This window comes from Myotis nattereri (assembly GCF_964212035.1).
Source record: "Myotis nattereri genome assembly, chromosome: 1".
Lineage (NCBI taxonomy): Eukaryota > Metazoa > Chordata > Mammalia > Chiroptera > Vespertilionidae > Myotis > Myotis nattereri.
The window spans coordinates 53,847,090-53,865,871 of NC_138075.1; the positions used below are offsets into that span (position 1 = coordinate 53,847,090).

At 44.5% G+C, this 18,782-nt stretch overlaps 1 protein-coding gene and 1 pseudogene across 4 annotated transcripts in view; both read right to left on the reverse strand.

The window, feature by feature from the left end:
• The window catches only part of TCF12 (transcription factor 12), a 361,079-nt gene that overhangs the window by 87,040 nt on the left and 255,257 nt on the right, over window positions 1–18,782 (reverse strand). For all 3 annotated transcript variants that reach the window (XM_081093085.1, XM_081093086.1, XM_081093087.1), the window contains 2 exons: window positions 15,552–15,687; window positions 852–904 (listed from right to left, as the gene is read on the reverse strand). In XM_081093085.1, the coding sequence (XP_080949211.1) occupies window positions 852–904; window positions 15,552–15,687 (189 nt within the window). The remainder of the gene's footprint in view (window positions 1–851; window positions 905–15,551; window positions 15,688–18,782) is intronic.
• On the reverse strand, window positions 13,327–14,046 carry LOC308520540 (peptidyl-prolyl cis-trans isomerase A-like; annotated as a pseudogene). The gene has a single exon. The product of its transcript is annotated as a peptidyl-prolyl cis-trans isomerase A-like (transcript).

Sequence of the window (18,782 nt, forward strand, 5' to 3'; positions counted from 1 at the left end):
GCCCCACTCCCCATTTGCTTTAAGCAAAGGGAAAGGAAAAAATATCTTCCCTCCTCACACCAGGGATTTTTAAATTGTAGGTGGATTTATGATGTAGGTTAATTTACAAATACTTTTACTCTTTAAAAGAATAAAGTACATTTAATAGCATAAACACCCCTACAGCATTAGATTATCATGACCATTAATAATTGTTCACCAAATCTTTCCAACCTCCTTCATGAACACTCTTAATTCTCAAAGGATACATTTTGGAGCAAAGAGGGATCAACAAACTAGTTGCTTGAAAGCTTTCCTGATGCTAGGCTGAAGTTAGGAAAGGCTTAATGAAGGCTTTAAAATCCACAAGGGCTTCACAATGAACATCTGACTTGGTGATTTATGCATATTAATAACCTCAGTCCTACTGAGGCAAGCTGAGCCGAACATGTCCTCCGAATCTTAATGTCTTTAGCTCCACTGGGATTATTACAAATGTAAATTTCTAAGATTCTCAGCTATTAATCTCTGTCTGTCCTCCTGTTCAGCAACATAATGACTAATTAAACATCAAAAGACCTGTACAGGAGATCTTCTTTGACAGTTACTGGCCTAGTCCTCTTCCCAAGAGGGGAATTCAAATGACAGGGACATGGAGTAAAAGCCTATGAGTAAGCTACAAATCATTGCAGAGAAATCTAAAAACCTAACATTAAATGCAGATTTATCTCAATGCATGGTTCCGTTAAGCAGCAAACTGATTGTGTGAAGTGTGCTTAATGACACCAGTCGAATATATCCTTATACCCAGCAAATACTGAATATCTGAAATCAGTTTGATTACCACAAAGTCAAAAAAAATGGGTACTTACAGAAGAAGGCAAACCAGGAGGCACCTTTCTGACTTTCTTTGCTTGCAAAGGATCTGCACATAAAAAACAGTATATTTCATCAGCATTTGTATTAGAAAAAATCAGACTTCAAATGAACAGGAAATAATTTTTCCTCCTACTGCCTCTCTTGTTTTCCAATATTTAGGAGTAAGCAAGTGAATATAGGAATGGGGGTACATTCTTCACAACTGGTTCCAGTGCAGAATAGGTCCTAATGAAATGATATATTCTGAAATACATATTCCATAAATTTGGAAAGATGACAGCAAGCAAAGTGAAATAAGAAAGAAAACAACAAACCAATAAGCATATGTGAAAAAAGGGAATTAACATTTCTTAAGTACCAATTACTATGTCTAGACTCTACACTAGGCACTTTATATCATTTATCTCAGTTTCATTTGCAGAGGGGTATTCCGTGCAGGAGGTGATTTTCATAACCTAATTCCTTAACAGAGACATAAATTTAGTGTCCACATCACACTGAGAAACCAGTTTACTTTAACAATGTGTGGTTACAACTGCAACTTCAGCACCAATTATGGTACAATTTACCCTTGGATGTTTATATCTATTTCCAAGAAATAACTACACAGAGAAAGTATATTTCTTTCTAAGACACAAATGATTAGTATAAATGGAAACATGAACACTTTCATATGCCTACTCAGCCTTACTTGGTATTTTAATTTTACTACCTGTAAAATTTAAAATTTAAAACTTATTTATTGTAAAAAAATATGGGTGATAAGTACAGCTTTCTAATATTTTCACAAAAAATGGGTCAAATTCAGGATTTTTCAGAAGTGTTTACTATTAAACAGAGAGAAAGCTGATGTAAAGTATAATTTATATTTGAAAACTGTAAAAATGGGAATAAAACAAGCATGGTCTTTTCCTGGGTCATAGATGATATGAAAGACATGGAGTTGTTTAAGAATGAAACCCATTTAAAGTCAGGGTGGGAATCTTTTTTTTTTTTCTCATTTTGTATGATGTTGTTTTGTTTTTTGGTTTTTTAAAAATTTTTATTGTTCAGATTATTACAGTTGTTCCTTTTCCCCCCCATAGCTGCTCTCTACCCGATTCCCACCCCACCCTCTGCCTTACCCCCACCCCTGTCCTTATCCACAGGTGTACAATTTTTGTCCAGTCTCTTCCCGCACCCCGACAGCCATTTTCCCCTGAGAATTGTCAGTCCACTCCCTTTCTATGCCCCTGATTCTATTATATTCACCAGTTTATTCTGTTCATCAGATTATTTATTCACTTGATTTTTAGATTCACTTGTTGATATGTATTTGTTGTTCGTAATTTTTATCCTCACCTTTTTCTTCTTCTTCCTCTTCTTAAAGGATACCTTTCAGCATTTCATATAATACTGGTTTGGTGGTGATGAACTCCTTTAGCTTTTTCTTACCTGTGGAGCTCTTTATCTGACCTTCAATTCTGAATGATAGCCTTGCTGGGTAAAGTAATCTTGACTGTAGGTTCTTGCTATTCATCACTTTGAATATTTCTTGCCACTCCCTCCTGGCCTGCATAGTTTCTATTGAGAAATCAGGTGACAGTCTTATGGGTACTTCCTTGTAGGTAACTGTTTTTCTCTTGCTACTTTTAAGATTCTCTCTTTGTCCTTTGCTTTTGGCATTTTAATTATGATATGTCTTGGTGTGGTCCTCTTTGAATTCCTTTTGTTTGGGGTTCTCTGTGCTTCCTGGACTTGTAAGTCAATTTCTTTCACCAGGTAGGGGAAGTTTTCTGTCATTATTTCTTCAAATGTTTTCAATATCTTGCTATCTCTCTTCTTCTGGCACCCCCACAATTCAGATGTTGGAACGCTTGAAGTTGTCCCAGAGGCTCCTTACACTATCTTCATATTTTTGGACTCTTTTTTCTTTTTGTTTTTCCGGTTGGGTGTTTTTTGCTTCTTTGTATTTCAAAAATTTGACTTGATTCTTGTGATCCTCTAGTCTGCTGTTAGATCTCTGTATATTATTCTTTATTTCAGTCAGTGTATGCTTAATTTCTAGTTGGTCCTTTTACATATCCTCGAGGGTCTCACTAGATTTATCGAGGGTCTCACTAAATTTACCGGCAGTTTCTAGAAAAACCTTATAACCGTGGTTTTGAACTCTATATCCAGTAGTTTGCTTTCCTCCATTTCTGTCATTTGTGACCTGTTTCTTTGTCTCCGCATTTTGGCTGCTTCCCTGTGTTGATAGAGTGGCTTTCTGTGCTAGGTGTCCTATAGGGCCCAGTGGCTCAGCCTCCCCAATTACCTGAGGTGGACACTCTTGGTGCACCCCTTTGTGGGCTGTGTGCACAGTCTTGTTGTAGTTAACCCTTGATTGTTGTTGGTATCACTGGGAGGAATTGACCTCCAGGCCAACTGGCTGTGAGAATGAAGCTGTGTCTATGGTGGGAGAACTTTTGTGCTGGAGACACCCTTCTGGGGCAAGATTTGCTTCAGTGCGGCTTTGGTGCTCACTGAGTCTGCCCCCTGAGTATCCCTTATGGATCTGAGGAGTTGTAATCTGGATGGTCCCACTCTGACCACTGGGTACGCTGGCTCTTGGATCTCTAAGGAGGTGCTAATTTAGCCTCTGCCTGAGGCTACCCAGCAGGAGCTGTGGAGAGATCTGCAGATTCCTCTTGTTTGTTTGGGGTTTGGAGGTGCCCAGATGAGGCCCAGCTATGAAGCAATGCAAGCTGCTGTGGGGCCTTGGGCCTTCTATTGGATGTTCTGGGTCTCTCTGACCCAGCTTCAGTTTGTTAGGTAATTTTAGATCTCTAAGGGCCAGGCCTTTCATATGCAAAAGCCTCTGTGCACAGCTTGGGTTGGGTGGGGTCTCAGGGAATCAACAGGGTGGAGCAAACAGCTATGGCTGATCCTCAGTCCTTCCCTAAGAGGCCCCGGGTCTCAGTGTCCCGGGGTAATCGCTGCAAGCACCTGAGAGAAAGCTGCCCTCAAGTTCCGCCCAATGCCAGACAGTCCAGTTTCTACCTGTATGAGTCTGGGTCCCCAGAGACTCGCCCGGAACTGGAGTTCAGAGCGTGTGACTCCCTCCTGATTGAAAAAGACAACCGCATCCTCAGTTGCCAGCCCTTTCCGCGTGCTCCTCTGTACCTCTGCACTTTACTTCCGCACCTCCTCTGAGTCTCTGTGCTTTTCTCTTTCCTTCTAGTTGTAGAATTTCCACTCAGCCAGCCTTCCAGTGGTTCTGGATAATGTCCGTTTTGTCTTTTAGTTGTATTTTTGAAGTGGTTGTGCGAGGCTGCAATTTCAGGTGTTTACCTATGCCGCCATCTTGGTTTCTTGTATCCAGGGTGGGAATCTTTACAGTAAATACCCCAGGAGGTTATAAAGCGCAAATTTATAAGTAGCACGTGGAAAAATTTTATACAATAAAAAGGGAAAAAAGTATTCATTGGCACCCAAGTCACTAACCCAACAGGCAGCCTATATTTCCTTAAAACAAACTGCCAAAAATAAACATCTGGCTCACTCTATCCTATCTAATAAAAGAGAAACATGCAAATTGACCATAACCCCGACACCCTTCCCACTGGCTAACCGCCGAATGCTTCCCATTGGCTAATCAGGAGGATATGCAAATTAACTGCCAATCAAGATGGCGGCGGGCAGCCAGGCAGCTTGCTTGCTCCAGTGACAGAGGAAGCCAATGTTCCCGGCCTGCAGCAGCCCAGTTCTGAGCTCCGTTTGCAACAATGTTGCAATTATAGAAGCGAAAGAAACCCCAGATTCCTGCTTTCAGCTGGCAGCTGGCTCAGAGCTTAGAGTGCCAGTGATGGCAACAGAGTTTCAATTATAGAAGCTAAACAAAGCCTAGATAACCTGCTTTCAGCTGCCGCAGCCTCAAGCTGGAGCCTGTCTCAGAGCTAAAGCTGGCTCTCAGCTCCAGTGACAGCCATAGAAGGTAAATAAATCCCAGAATAAAAAAAAAATATATAAGAAAGAAAAAAAGGAGGGGTTGGGAGCTTCAGTCACCCACCAGCCTGAAAACGGCCCTCAGCCCCTCATCCAGACTGGCCAGGCACACGAGTGGGGACCCCCAGCCTAAAGAGGGTGCGGGCAGCCTAAAAACAGCTATCAGCCCCTCACCCAGACTGGCCAGGCACCCCAGTGGAGACCCCCAGCCTAAAGGGGGTGTGGGCAGCCTAAAAACAGCCATCAGCCCCTCATCCAGACTGGCCAGGCACCCCAGTGGGGACCGCCCCCAGAAACCTCAGCAGCCGGTCTTGCCTTGCGGCCTGGGAACCGCCCATCAGCGGTCTAGGCTGCAAGGCAAGGCCCGCTCCCAGCAGCCTGTCTTGCCTTGCGCCCTGGGAACCGCAAATCAGCAGTCCAGGCTGCAAGGCAAGGCCCTCCCCAAGCAGCGGGTCTTGCCTTGGTGCCCGGGATCCACCCATCAGCGGGTTGAGGCTGCAAGGCAAGGCTCGTCCCCAGCATCGGATCTTGCCTTGGTGCCCGGGAACCGCCCATCAGCGGGTCCGGGCTGCAAGGCAAGGCCCGTCCCCAGCATCGGATCTTGCCTTGAGGCACAGGAACCGCCCATCACCAGGTCCAGGCTGCAAGGCAAGGCCCGCCCCCAGAAGCCCCTGTAGTGAGTCTTGCCTTGGGGCCCGGGATCTGCTCATCAGCAGGTCCAGGCTGCAAGGCAAGGCCTTCCCCCAGAAGCCCCAGCTACTTTAAAAATAGAAGGATCTCCTTTTGAACCAATCTGTTTAGATTCATGATTAGTAAAACAGTATGGAACTAAAGAAATACAGTGATAGGAATTAGGAAGTGTGACACTGAGGGTTCTGGGCATGTGAAGGGTGAGGGGCAGAAAGGTACACACGGTCTTCCCTTCAGTTCTGCTGGAGAGATGAGCTCTGAGGGCCGGAGCTGCTCCATGCCCAGAGGAGGTGGGTGTGGTCAGTGGCTCTGTTACAGAACTTCTTGCCAAGCAGAGACCTCACCCGACCCACAGGAACCTTTTTACTCTAGAAAACAGAAACAGCCAGTTCCCAATTTGCATGGGAAAACCAGTGTCCCCTCCTGTGCACGGCATCCTGATGGGGTGACGGGGGAGGTGGGTGAGGGGAGCAGTGCAGAGTTGTTAGGCAGCTGGAGTGGGAGTGGAAATGCCATGAAATGTCCACAGTCCTGGTTGTGTCCATGGCCTGGGCAGCTCCTCCAGGCACTGGCTGAGGGATTAGGGCCGATTCTCTCAGGAAGGGAATATTCCATGGGTGAAAGATTTACAGGCTCAGGGTGGGCCGTGTGTTAGTTTGGGGCAAATCCCTCAGCATTCCTGCTGCCAAGCCCTCAAAGGAATGAGGCAGAGGCACCCCTCACCCCAAGACCCCTTCCTGAACATTTTAGCATCTATGTGATTTTTAATCCCTTCAGGGAGACTTTCTATCCTGCAGTCCCATCCCACCCCACTGTTGCTGTTTGTCTGCCAGCTGGGTCGAGCATCAAGGGGAAAGGGGGTTAATACTCACTGAAAGACTACTGATCCTACTGGGAAATCAACCTATTTACTGTACTGTTGTAAATATCATACCCTTTATATCCTGTATATTGGCTTCTTTTAAATAAATTGAAATGTCTTAGAAAAAAAGAAAAAAAAAAAAGATAAGGCAGGGTGGGACCCAGAAGACCCAGAAGCCGCCTGATATGGTAGTAATTCTATCAGTAAGCACTCTGAAAGTCAGTGGCATAAATGCACCAATTAAAGGTCAGATTATGAGGGTGAATCAAAAACAAAACCCACTTTAAATATAAAGACACATATAGATTAAAGATAAATGAATTAAGCTGCAGCCTGTTTTGCTCAGGGATAGAGCATTAGCCCGTGGGCTGAAGGGTCCCAGGTTCGATTCTAGTCAAGGGCATGTACTTCAGTTGCTGGCTTGATCCCCAGTCCCTATCAAAGCATGTGCAGGAGGCAACCAATCAATGTGTCTCTCCCTTTCCCTTCCCTCTCTTTAAAATTCAATGGAAAACATCCTTGGGTGAAGATTAACAAAAACAAAGTAAATGGATTAAGTAACATTAAAGAGATTATAAGAAAAATATATTCCAAATTCTGTTAGTTGTGTAATGGTTATGTTTAAATTATTAACACCTAAGAAATTGGGTGAAGGGTATATATAATATGCTGTAGTATTTTATCGTTTTTTTAGATGTATGATATTATTTCAAATTAAAATATTAAAAAATTTAAAAATTAATAAAATATTAATTGAAATGTATCTGCATTACATGAAAAATCTCCTAATTGCTTCTAGTGTAATTTATTAAATTGTGCTTAAATTTACAAGGGTTCAATTAAAAAATATCTTAATTCTAAATGATATAATAGAAAATATATAATAGTGCAGTTATAAGCACTTATCTGAAAATAAAAATTTAAAGAAGTGAATTTAAAGAAGGGATTAGCCAAAGAAAATATATGCACAACCCATGGACACAGACAACAATATGGTGATGGCCAGAGAGAAGTGGGGGGCAAGAGCTGGGTAGAGGGGGCAAAAGGGGGGAAATAAGGACATCCTATATCTACACAAATAAAAGAGAAACATGGTAATTGGCGTACGACTGCTACCCTTCCCATTGGCTAATCAGCGAGATATGCAAATTAACTGACAGCCAAGATGGCAGCCGGCAGCCAGGCAGCTTGAAACTAACATGAGGCTTGCTTGCTTCAGTGAAGGAGGACTCCAACGTTCCCCGCCTGCAGCTGCAGGCCTCTGAGCTGGCAGTTTGAAACATAATAACAAAAATAGAAGCTAAACAAACGCCAGAAACCAGCTTTCAGCTAGTCAGAATCTCAGACCTGCAGTAGATACAGAGTTTCGATTGTAGAACACAAACAAACCAGATACCTGCTTTCAGGAGCAGAGGCCTAAGAGTTGGAGCCTCAGAGCTAAAGCTGGCTCAGAATAAAAAAAAAGAAAAAAGAAAAAAAGGAGCAGTTGGGAGCTTCAGTCCCAGCCTGAAAGAAGCCCTCAGCCCCTCACCCAGACTGGCCAGGCACCCCAGTGGGGACACCCACCCTGAAGGGTGTGTGACCAGCTGCAAACAGCCATCATCCCCTCACCCAGGCTGGCCAGGCACCCAGTGGGAACCCTCACCCTGATCCAGGACACCCTTCAGGGAAAACCAGCCAGCCCCACCCATGCACCAGGCCTCTATCCTATATAGTAAAAGGGTAATATGCCTCCCAGCACTGGGGTCAGCGGAGCCGCGAGGCCTCCTGGCACCAGGATCAGCGTGACAGGGGGCAGCGCCCAAACCCCCTGATTGCCCTGCAGCTCTGTGTGTGACAGGGGGGCAGGGCCACAACCTCCCTATTGGCCCTGCTCTGTTCCTGACAGGGGTAGGCGCCCCAACCCCCTGATCAGCCCTGCTCTGTGCCTGATAGGGGGGAGTTCCCCAACCCCCTGATCGCTCTGCGGCTCTGTGTATGACAGGGTGCGGCGCCCCAATCCCTCCACCCCATGGGCCCTGCTCTGTGTGTGATGGGGTAGAGCCATAACCTCCCCATCGGCCCTGCCCTGAGTGTGAGAGTGGCGGCGCCCCAACCCCCTGATCGGCCCTGCTCTGTGGGTGATAGAGGGCAGCGCCCCAACCCCCTGATCCGCCCTGCTCTGTTTGTGACAGGGGGCGGTGCCCCAACTCCCCATCGGCCTTACTCTGTGAGTGACAGGGGGGAGCTCCTCAACCCCCTGATTGTCCCTGCTCTGTGCGTGACAGGGTATGGAGCCCCAACCCCTGATTGGCCCTGCTCTGTGCGTGACAGGGGGTGGCGCCGCAACCTCCCCATCGACCCTGCCTTGAGTGTGACAGGGGATGGTGCCCCAACCCCCCAATCGGCCCTACCCTGAGCGTGACTGAGGGTGGCATCGCAACCTCCCGATCTGCCCTGCTCTGTGCATGACAGGGGGCAGCGCCCCAACTCCCCAATCGGCCTTGCTCTGAGCCCGACCAGGGGCTGCACCTAGGGATTGGGCCTGCCCTCTGCCACCCGGGAGCAGGCCTAAGCCAGCAGGTCGTTATCTCCCGAGGTGTCCCAGACTGCGAAAGGGCACAGGCTGGGCTGAGGGACCTCCCCCTCCGCCCGAGTGCACAAATTTTTGTGCACCGGGCCTCTAGTAATAATAATAAAAGCCTAATATGCACATTGACTGAACGGCAGAATGACCGGTTGCTATGATGCGCACTGGCCACCAGGGGGCAGATGTTCAATGCAGGAGCTGCCCCCTGGTGGTCAGTGCACTTCCATATGGGGAGTGCCACTCAGCCAGAAGCTGGCTCATGGCTGGCCAGCGTAGTGGTGGTGCCAGGAGCCTCTCCCACCTCCATGGCAGCACTAAGAATGTCCCACTAATGGTTTAGACCTGATCCCTTGGGAGCCTAAGCCTTTAGTCGGACATCCCCAAGGGCTCCCTGGCTGCTAGAAGGATGTCTGACTGCAAGCTTAGGCCTGATCCCCTGGGGAGTGGGCCTAAGTCGACAGATGGACATCCCCAAGGGGTCCTGGACTGTGAATGGGCACAGGCTGGGCTGAGGGACCCCCCTCCCCCCGAGTGCACAAATTTTTGTGCACTGGGCCTCTAGTATATTTATAAAATTTACAGGCAAAATTTCCTTTTTTTGTGTGAAGCTTTTCTAGGATCCGACTCTTCACAACTAACTAATACAGCATCCCTTGAGCAAAAGCCACTCTAAACCAAGAGAGTCCAATGCACTGCTCCTATAAGTTTGGAGCCCATCATTCCATTATAGGATAATTATTAGAAGATATTGCTATTTAGTTTAGGACTAAGTAGAACATTTTCACATATTTTGATTTCTTCATTAGTTGCCACTATACAATCACATACATAACCTGAAATTTAAAATCATGACTTTGGAATTCCCACTTCACTTTTAGAAGAGTTCAAAGTGTTATAGTTAAGAGAGTAAGCTGGCTGGATTAAAATTTCAGATTCATCATATAGCAACTATGTGAGCTTAGGCAAGTTACTTCACCTCTTGAGCTTCAGTTACCTAAGATGGAAAAGTGGGATATACCTCCTGGAGTTACTATAATAAAGATAATACATGAAACAGGTTCACGGCACTGCCTAAAGAGAGTGACACAATAAATTTTAGCCATTAGTATTAGGTTTACATTAAATCTGGCAAAATGATTATAAATTGGATATTTTTTTTAACCTTGCAGATTCAAGGCCTCAAAAATTGGTTCAAAACTCAGAATTGTTCCTCTCTATGAAAATCCTTAGTAAAAGGCGAAAGATTTATGCGATCTAAAGAGAAACCAGAGTATCTGTTACTGTTTTGCAGAATGTTGACTGCGTAAAGCATCTAAATAATTTGAAGATGCTGACATTGGTGTAGATGACCTCTGAGTTCCTTTTAACTCTGAGATTTTATGAATAACAGCAATGCCAAGTAAGAGTGACTAAGACTAAGAAATAACAATTAAGAATAGAATAATAATGATCCACTAAATGGTATACATACAGGACATGAGTGGGCCTCCCTAAGTCTTAGCTATCCTAATAAAAGAGAAACATGGTAATTAGCCGTACGTCCGCTACCCTTCCCATTGACTAATCAGGGAGATATGCAAATTAACTGCCAGCCAAGATGGCGGCAGGCAGCCAGGCAGCTTGAAGCTAACATGAGGCTTGCTTGCTTCAGTGACGGAGGAAACCAACGTTCCCTGCCTGCCTTGCCGGCCTCTGAGCTTGCAGTTTGAAACATTGTTACAAATATAGAAGCTAAACAAAACCCCAGAAACCTGCTTTCAGCCAGTGGGATCTCAGAGCTGGAGTTGATACAGTGTTTCGATTATAGAACCCAAACAAACTAGATACCTGCTTTCAGCAGCAGAGACCTCAGAGCTGGAGCCAAAGCTAAAGCTGGCCCAGAATAAAAAGAAAAAAAGGAGCAGTTGGGAGCTTCAGTCACCCGCCAGCCTGAAAACTGCCCTCAGCCCCTCAACCAGGCTGGCCAGGCACCCCAGTGGGGACCCCCACCCTGATCCAGGACACTCTTCAGGGCAAACTAGCCGGCCCCCACCCATGCACCAGGCCTCTATCCTATATAGTAAAAGGGTAATATGCCTCCCAGCACCAGGATCAGCGGAGCCGCGAGGCCTCCCAGCACCAGGATTAGCAGAGCCGAGAGGCCTCCCGGCACCAGGATCAGCATGACAGGGGGTAGCGCCCAAACCCCCTGATCGCCCTGCAGCTCTGTGTGTGACAGGGTGCAGCGCCCCAACTCCCTGATCGCCCTGCGGCTCTGTGTGTGACAGTGGCAGCGCCCAACTCCCTGATCGGCCCTGCTCTGTGGGTGATGGAGGGCGGCACCCCAACCCCCCGCCACAGGCCCTGCTCTGTGTGTGATGGGGTAGAGCCATAACCTCCCCATCGGCCCTGCCCTGAGTGTGAGAGTGGCGGCGCCCCAACCCCCTGATCGGCCCTGCTCTGTGGGTGATAGAGGGTGGCGCCCCAACCCCCTGATCCACCCTCCTGTGTGTGACAGGGGGCGGTGCCCCAACTCCCCTATCGGCCCTGCTCTGTGTGTGACAGGGGGGAGCTCCCCAAGCCCCTGATGGACCTTGCTCTGTGCGTGACAGAGGGGAGCTCCCCAACCCCGATCCATCCTCCTCTGTGCGTGACAGGGGGTGGCGCCGCAACCTCCCCATCAACTCTGCCTTGAGTGTGACAGGGGGCGGTGCCCCAACCCCCCAATGCCCTGCTCTGAGCCCAACCAGCGGCTGCACCTAGGGATTGGGCCTTCCCTCTGCCACTCGGGAGCAGGCCTAAGCCAGCAGGTCATCTCCAGAGGGGTCCCAGACTGCAAGAGGGCACAAGCCAGGCTGAGGGACCACCCCCCCGAGTGCACAAATTTTTGTGCACCGGGCCTCTAGTCTATATAGATAATAGCCTAAGCGACCAAACGACCAAACGATCGTAACAACTAGACTGACCGGTTGCAATGATGCGCACTGACCACCAGGGAGAAGACACTCAATGCAGGAGTTGCCCCCTGGTGGTCAGTGTGCTCCCACAGGGGAGCACCGCTCAGCTGACTGACCAGTCCTAGCGGCCCACCAGCCCAGCGGCAGCCACTCACTCCCTCTATAGTCCTGCAGGTCCAATCTACAGAGAACAGGCCAGGCACCAACGGACCAACACTGCCGGCATGATCCTGACAGTGTGGCCGGCCTCCTGGAAGTCGACCTCGGGCACCGCAACCACCTTCCCCTCCCTAGATGCTCAGTAAGGAAGAAACAATATAAAAGTGGTTGCCAGGTGGCTCCTGACAACTAGCGCAAACATCAGTGGGATGGATCTGGATCCTGGGCTGGCAAGGGCATCCCACCGCCAGCCTGGAGGGGTGATCATGTCCCAGCCCTCCTCACCCACACCTCAGGATCCCACCCGTGCATGAATTCGTGCACCGGGCCTCTAGTATAAATAAGTTATTTAGCTTCCTCAGTCTTGGCTCCTCATTTCTAACAAGAGATTAATATTACAATCTCATAGATTTTGATTGTGATAGATACTGTTTATTGTTACCATAGTACCTGACATGGAAACAATAAACAGTATCTACCATGATCAACATGAAAATGAGTAAGATATAAGCACTAATTTCTGAAAAATTTGAGTTTTTATGAAATTTATCCCCTCCCTTTCCAGTTATTTCAATAGTTCATTTTATCCCTGAACTTTTAGTAATAGTATATTGGTCTATAGTAGTGTTTTTTGTTACACTCACTCACGTAACATACTAACAAATTATTTTCTAGAGTGGCAATAACATATCTAGACTCAAATGAATGCTCCTACCCTAACTCATTTGGTGGGAAACAAAAGTAGAGATGGAGAAGACACTTTACAATTAATTTTTTTCATAAATCACCCACAATACCGAGAGCTGGGAACAACTAATCACAGCTCTCTGCTGAACATGACAATCCATTATTGTACCCTTTGTTACCCTCAAAGCATACTTTAGACCCAGAAACTAGGGATATTTCACCAAAATATCAGCTTTACAGAGGTAGATATATAAATTGGAAGCAGACAACAAATATTTGTGGAATTGGAGGCAGTCAACAAATATTTGTGGAATAAATAACTATGACATACTTTTTTTTGTTGTTAATACTCACCTGAGGATATTTTCCCCTTGATTTTTAGAGAGTGGATGGGAGGGAGAGGGAGAGAGAAACATTGATGTGAGAGAAACACATCAATTGGTTGCTTTCTCACATGCCCTCATTGGGGCTGGGGATCGAACCTGCAACCCAGGTACACGCCCTTGACTGAGAATAGAACTCAAGACCTTTCAGTGGATAGGCCGATGCTCTAATCACTGAACATACTGGCCAAGGCAGATATACTTTCTTTTGGTAGACTATATCTATATATATTTTTTGACAGACAACTGTTTAGGTTTTTATTTTCATAATCATAAACTTAACTCTGCAATCCAGCTAGACTGGGAAGGGGTAAGGAAATTATGGAACCCAATGAACTGTGGCAAGAGCACAAAGATTATAGAACATTCCAAACAAATCGGGGTGAAGGGGTGCTCTCCTGAGCTACAGAAGAAATGGTCTGATGGTTAAAATAAAACACAAGTCAAATTTATTACAGTTGTCCACAGTCAGCAATGGTGATCTTCTTGCCATTCCTGGACCCAAAGTGCTCCATGGCTGTCACAATATCCATGCTGTCTTTCACCTGGCCGAAGACCACATGCTTGCCTTCCAACCACTCAGGCTTGGCAGTGCAGATGAAAATTTGGGAACCATTTGTGTTACGTCCAGCATTTGTCATGGACAAGATGCCAGGACCTGTATGTTTTAGAATGAAGTTCTCATCCTCAAATTTCTTCCCATAGATGGACTTGCCGCCTGTGCCATTATGGGTGTGAAGTCACCACCCTGGCACATAAGTCCCGGAATAATTCTGTGAAAGCAGGAACCTTTATAACCAAATCCCTCTCCCCAGTGCTCAGAGCACGGAAGTTTTCTGTTGTCTTTGGAACTTTGTCTGCAAACAGCTCGAAGGAGTTGCGGCCCAAGGGCTCGCCGTCGACAGCGATGTCGAAGAACACAGTGGGGTTCACCATGGCTGGTCACCGGCGGCTCCAGGACGGCGGCGTCTGCAAAGCCTAGATTACATATTTTTTTACAAGCTGGTCTACCTTAATATAAACATGCTTTACAACTTCAATTTTCCTGTACAGGATTCTTTGGTTGGAATCACCAAAAATGCCACAAACAGTGATTAGATAAGGCATCAGAATACACCCGAACCTTGCTGTAAGTAGCAACACAAAATAGATTGGCTTGGTTAGGCAATGTATGAAAAAAATGAGGGTTGAATGCTTAATAGGTACTGTCTTTTTTTTTTTTTTGCCTTTTTAAAGGTGGTTTGCATTTTTTTAAATGTTTTTATTGATTACAGAGAAAGGAAGGGAGAGGGAGAGAGATAGAAGCATCAATGATGACAGAGAATCACTGATTGGCTGCCTCCTGGGATCAAGCCTGTAACCCTGGCATGTGTCCTGACTGGAAATCAAACAATGACCTCCCGGTTCATAGGTCGACGCTCAGCCACTGAGCAACACTGGCCAGGCCTGTGTTTCCTTTTAAGGTGATGTTTTGGAACTAGACAGAGATAACAGTTGCACAGAATTGTGAATATACTAAATTGTGGGAAGAGCTCAGGAGATTTATCTCAGTGCAGTGGCAGATGCAATGGCGTGAGCGCACTCCGCCTATACAAGCTTCCTCGGCACACCGGGAAGTGGCAGCGCCCGCCTGAGTAAGCCCCCTAGAGCCCCTACATAGTACCCTGATCTTTCCTACCATTGGTTGCCCTAAGGATGGTGTAAACTTCTGATTGGTCTGGAATGTTACATATGTTGCTGCACTTACACAATAAACTCAGATCTGCGTCTTTGAACCTGTTCTCCGGAGTTGGGTATGCTTCGTTAGGACTCCGTCGGCCTCACCCCCGCGGGACCCCCTGCCTCACTAAATGCCACTGTACATTTTAATATGATTGTACACTTTAATATGATTAATTTTACATTTTTACTTTTACCTCATTTTTAGAAAATGTGGGGAGTAGAAGCAATTAATATGCAAAGAACATTGAACTTGGAGTCAGAAAATCTTAAATTTTATCCTGTGTAAATCACCTAATTATATGAATGTGTCCTCTTTTGAGCTTCAGTTTTATGTTCAATCTAGTATTGTATCCACTGCCTAGCAGGATGTTGTATTGATGAGATGAGAATGTATATAAAACCACTTTGCAAACTGTTCAGCATTATGTCAATTTTAGTAAAAAATATGAGCAGAAAAAAAAAACAAAAAACATGAGCAGACATTTTTATGAGGAAAAACTAGTTCCATTTTTAAGTTTTGTTTTTCGTTATTTAGTCCCTCCTATACTGATGACCAAACAACAGTATTAAGTTGTTTATTAAATATCTAATAGATATATTATTTTATGTAAATAAGCCCCAATATCAACATGGTACCCAAGAAATCAAATTTCTTAGCCAGAAGAGACTAAGGGCGGGAGAAGCATTTGTAGGATGGGGTTTGTCTGTGAGACACTCACCAAGTGCCGCAGAGTCATGGAGTGGCCTTCTCCTGGAACTTGTGGTGGAGAATGAGTAGTATGGTGTCCCAGGTTTTCCTGAAGAAGACAGCTGTGCTGGGCTTCCAAGCCCTAGATCTTGTCTCAGGAGACTAGACTATAAAACAAGGCCAAGGAAACAAGTTATGTTCCCACTGATAATGACCCAAACCTGAAAATTTCAATACTTCTAAATTATTTATAGTTCCTTCAACAATGTTTTGAATTTAAGAAGCATCCAATAAGTACTTATTTGAGTTCAATTAGGCCATTTTTTTAAGCATATATTTCTTTCCCCCCCATCCGTGGATGGCCTACTTTCTAATAATTATGTGGATCCATATAATTTTAAGATTGAAAGACACTTTAGTTACTATGTGGCTCTATCCATTCATCATCAAGAATGTTAAAGAAAATAAAAAAAAAGGGCCACCCAGTCTTTGCTTGAATGCTTTCATGACCACATATGCATCAATTTTGTTCCTTTCTTATTCTCTTTCTGGATAGCTCTCATTGTTTGAAGACCACCAGTATTTTCAGGGCTAGCTATTCCTTTGGTAGGAATCACCATAAATTCCCACACTTAAACAGTGATTAGATAAGGTGTCATCTTCAACAGTGTCTCCTGAAGGGTTTGAATATCCTCCTTACGGTCCCTGACACAGATTCTGGATATATTTTCAGTTTATCAAAGTCTCTTGTAAAATGAAATGGAGGACAATATGTCAGATTACTGCAGAATAGTTTTCAACACCACATTTGTGCTAACTCAAATTGAAAGGTTAAGAGTGATCACACCCTACTATACTGCATATGCTGCAATTAAGTCATGTGCCTAGGTACATATGTGCTCCTGACCCTTAAGTCCATGGGCCGACACTCTAACCACTAAGGCAAACTGCCACAGCCTGTTTACTGATTTATTCATTTACTTATTTCGTTAATCCTCACATGAGGATATTTTTCCCATTGCTTTTCGGAGAGTGAAAGGGGTGGGGGAAGACAGAGAAACATTGATGTAGATACACACATAGACTGGTTGCCTCCCGCATGCACCCCAACTGGGGGCAGGAAGAGAACCGCAACCCAGGTAATATGCCCTTGATAAGGAATAGAATCCAAGACACTTAGATGCTTGGGCTGACGCTCTAACCTCTTAGCCACAGTGGCCAGGGCCTGTCTTCTTTTTAATGTAGGCATTTATAACTATAAATTTCCCTCTAATTATTGCTTTTGCTGCATCTCATGTTTTATATTGTCTTTTCATCTTCACTTGATAGTTCATTTTTCTTAAAAGCCTATTCAACAATGCTGAAGCACAAACAGCATGGATGGGCATGGACAGCATTATACTAAGCAAAATAAGCCAGTTAGAGAAAGATAAATATCACATGATCTCACTCATTTGTGGAATATAATGAACAACATAAACTGATGAACAAAAATAGACCCATAGACAGAGAAGCATTGAACAGACCGTCAAACCTCAGAGGGAAGGCAGGGGGAGGGGGAGTGGGGTGGTGGATAAGAGATCAACCAAAAAACTTGAATGCATGCATATAAGCATAACCAATGGACACAGACACTAGGAGGGTGAGGGCATGTGCTAGGGGGTGGGAGTGGCCGGGGAGAGGAAAACATATGTAATACTTTAATCAATAAAGAATAAAAACAACAACAACAAAAAACAATGCTGAAGCATACATTAAGTACTCAAAATACTAAACCAGGTAAAGATCATTCTATCTTTTAGAAATGCTTATAATTAAATTTTTTTCCCCAGACTCCTCAAAAGGTAAATTCTTCTTGGAACAGAGGCAATACCTTCTTGATAAAGGAGAAAAGTGAAAAGAAAATTTCAATCACCAGATAATATGATGTGTACATGAAAAGACTACATAGTATTATTAATGTAATTATTTAGCATTAAGTGCACAAATTCCAACAGATACAAGGTTCAACAGATTAAGAAAGATGTGGCTCTGGCTGGTGGCTCAATTGGTTGGAATGTCTCTCATACATCATAAGGTTGATGGTTCGATTCCAGGTCAGGGCACATACCTAGGTTGCAGGTTTGATCCCTGGTAGGGTGTAAATGGGAAGGCAACTGATTGATGTTTCTCTCTTTCTCTCCCTTCCTCCCTCTCTAAAATTAATAAACATATCTATGGGTGAGGATGAAAAAAATAAAGAAGAAAGATGTAATTATCAGACATAAAGGAGAAGCAGTACCCCTTAAAATAATAATCTAGGAGAAGTGATAAAATTGAGGAAATCAATATAAATGTAAATAGCACATGTATTCTTTCTATTTCTATAGCAAACCTTTAGCAATGGATCTGATTATGCCAAAGTGGTATTGACATTTCATTGTCATGTATGCTTTGTGTTTTTCTTTCTTTTTTGCCCAGACTAGGCACATTCAACATTCCTCAAATAGCAATCAAAATATGGCTCAGTGTGCTGGATGGGACATATTATTACCACATGTTTGAGGCCAGGGGTCATGTACCTTGAAATTTTCCTTTAAGTAACAGTTTTTTAGGATGTTCCCTGCTCAGTGCAAAACTGCCTTTCATATCATATTTTCAGGCATCTGCTGTATTTATTACTTCATCTGCTTTTTCTCATATAGAAGGCACGTATGAAACTGGTCACTGTACATATACAAACAAATACATGAGAGGAACTGGGTATTCATATGTCTCTTAACAGTGCTCCTTATAAATTTCCTTGGCATATAAATTCTAATGGGCATATAAGATAATGATTTATACAATGGGTCAACAATTTGCAGGTCAAATTGGGCCTGTTTCAAAAATACTTTTATTGGAACACAGTCTCACCCATTCATTTATGTATTAGCTATGGTTGTTTCTGTGTTACAACAGATAAACTTTCAGATGAGTAAAATGTAGCCAGTGAGTTATTTCTTCAAAGAAGTCAAATAGTAGTCATAATACAGACTAACAGAGGCATAAAATAATCTGTCATGAATAGGAAAGCTCATTTCTTATAATCCTAAAAGTAGATGAAATGTTTCCAAAAACTGTATGTCCTGAAATAGCATGAGCTTCATAGTTAGCTACCCTGAGTTTGAATCCTGACTGTATGATCCGGGGTAAATTATCTAACATTAATGCATCTGTTTCCTTTTCTATTAATGGATGTATTATCAATTAGTTTACAGGGTTGCCGGGAGAAGTAAATAAG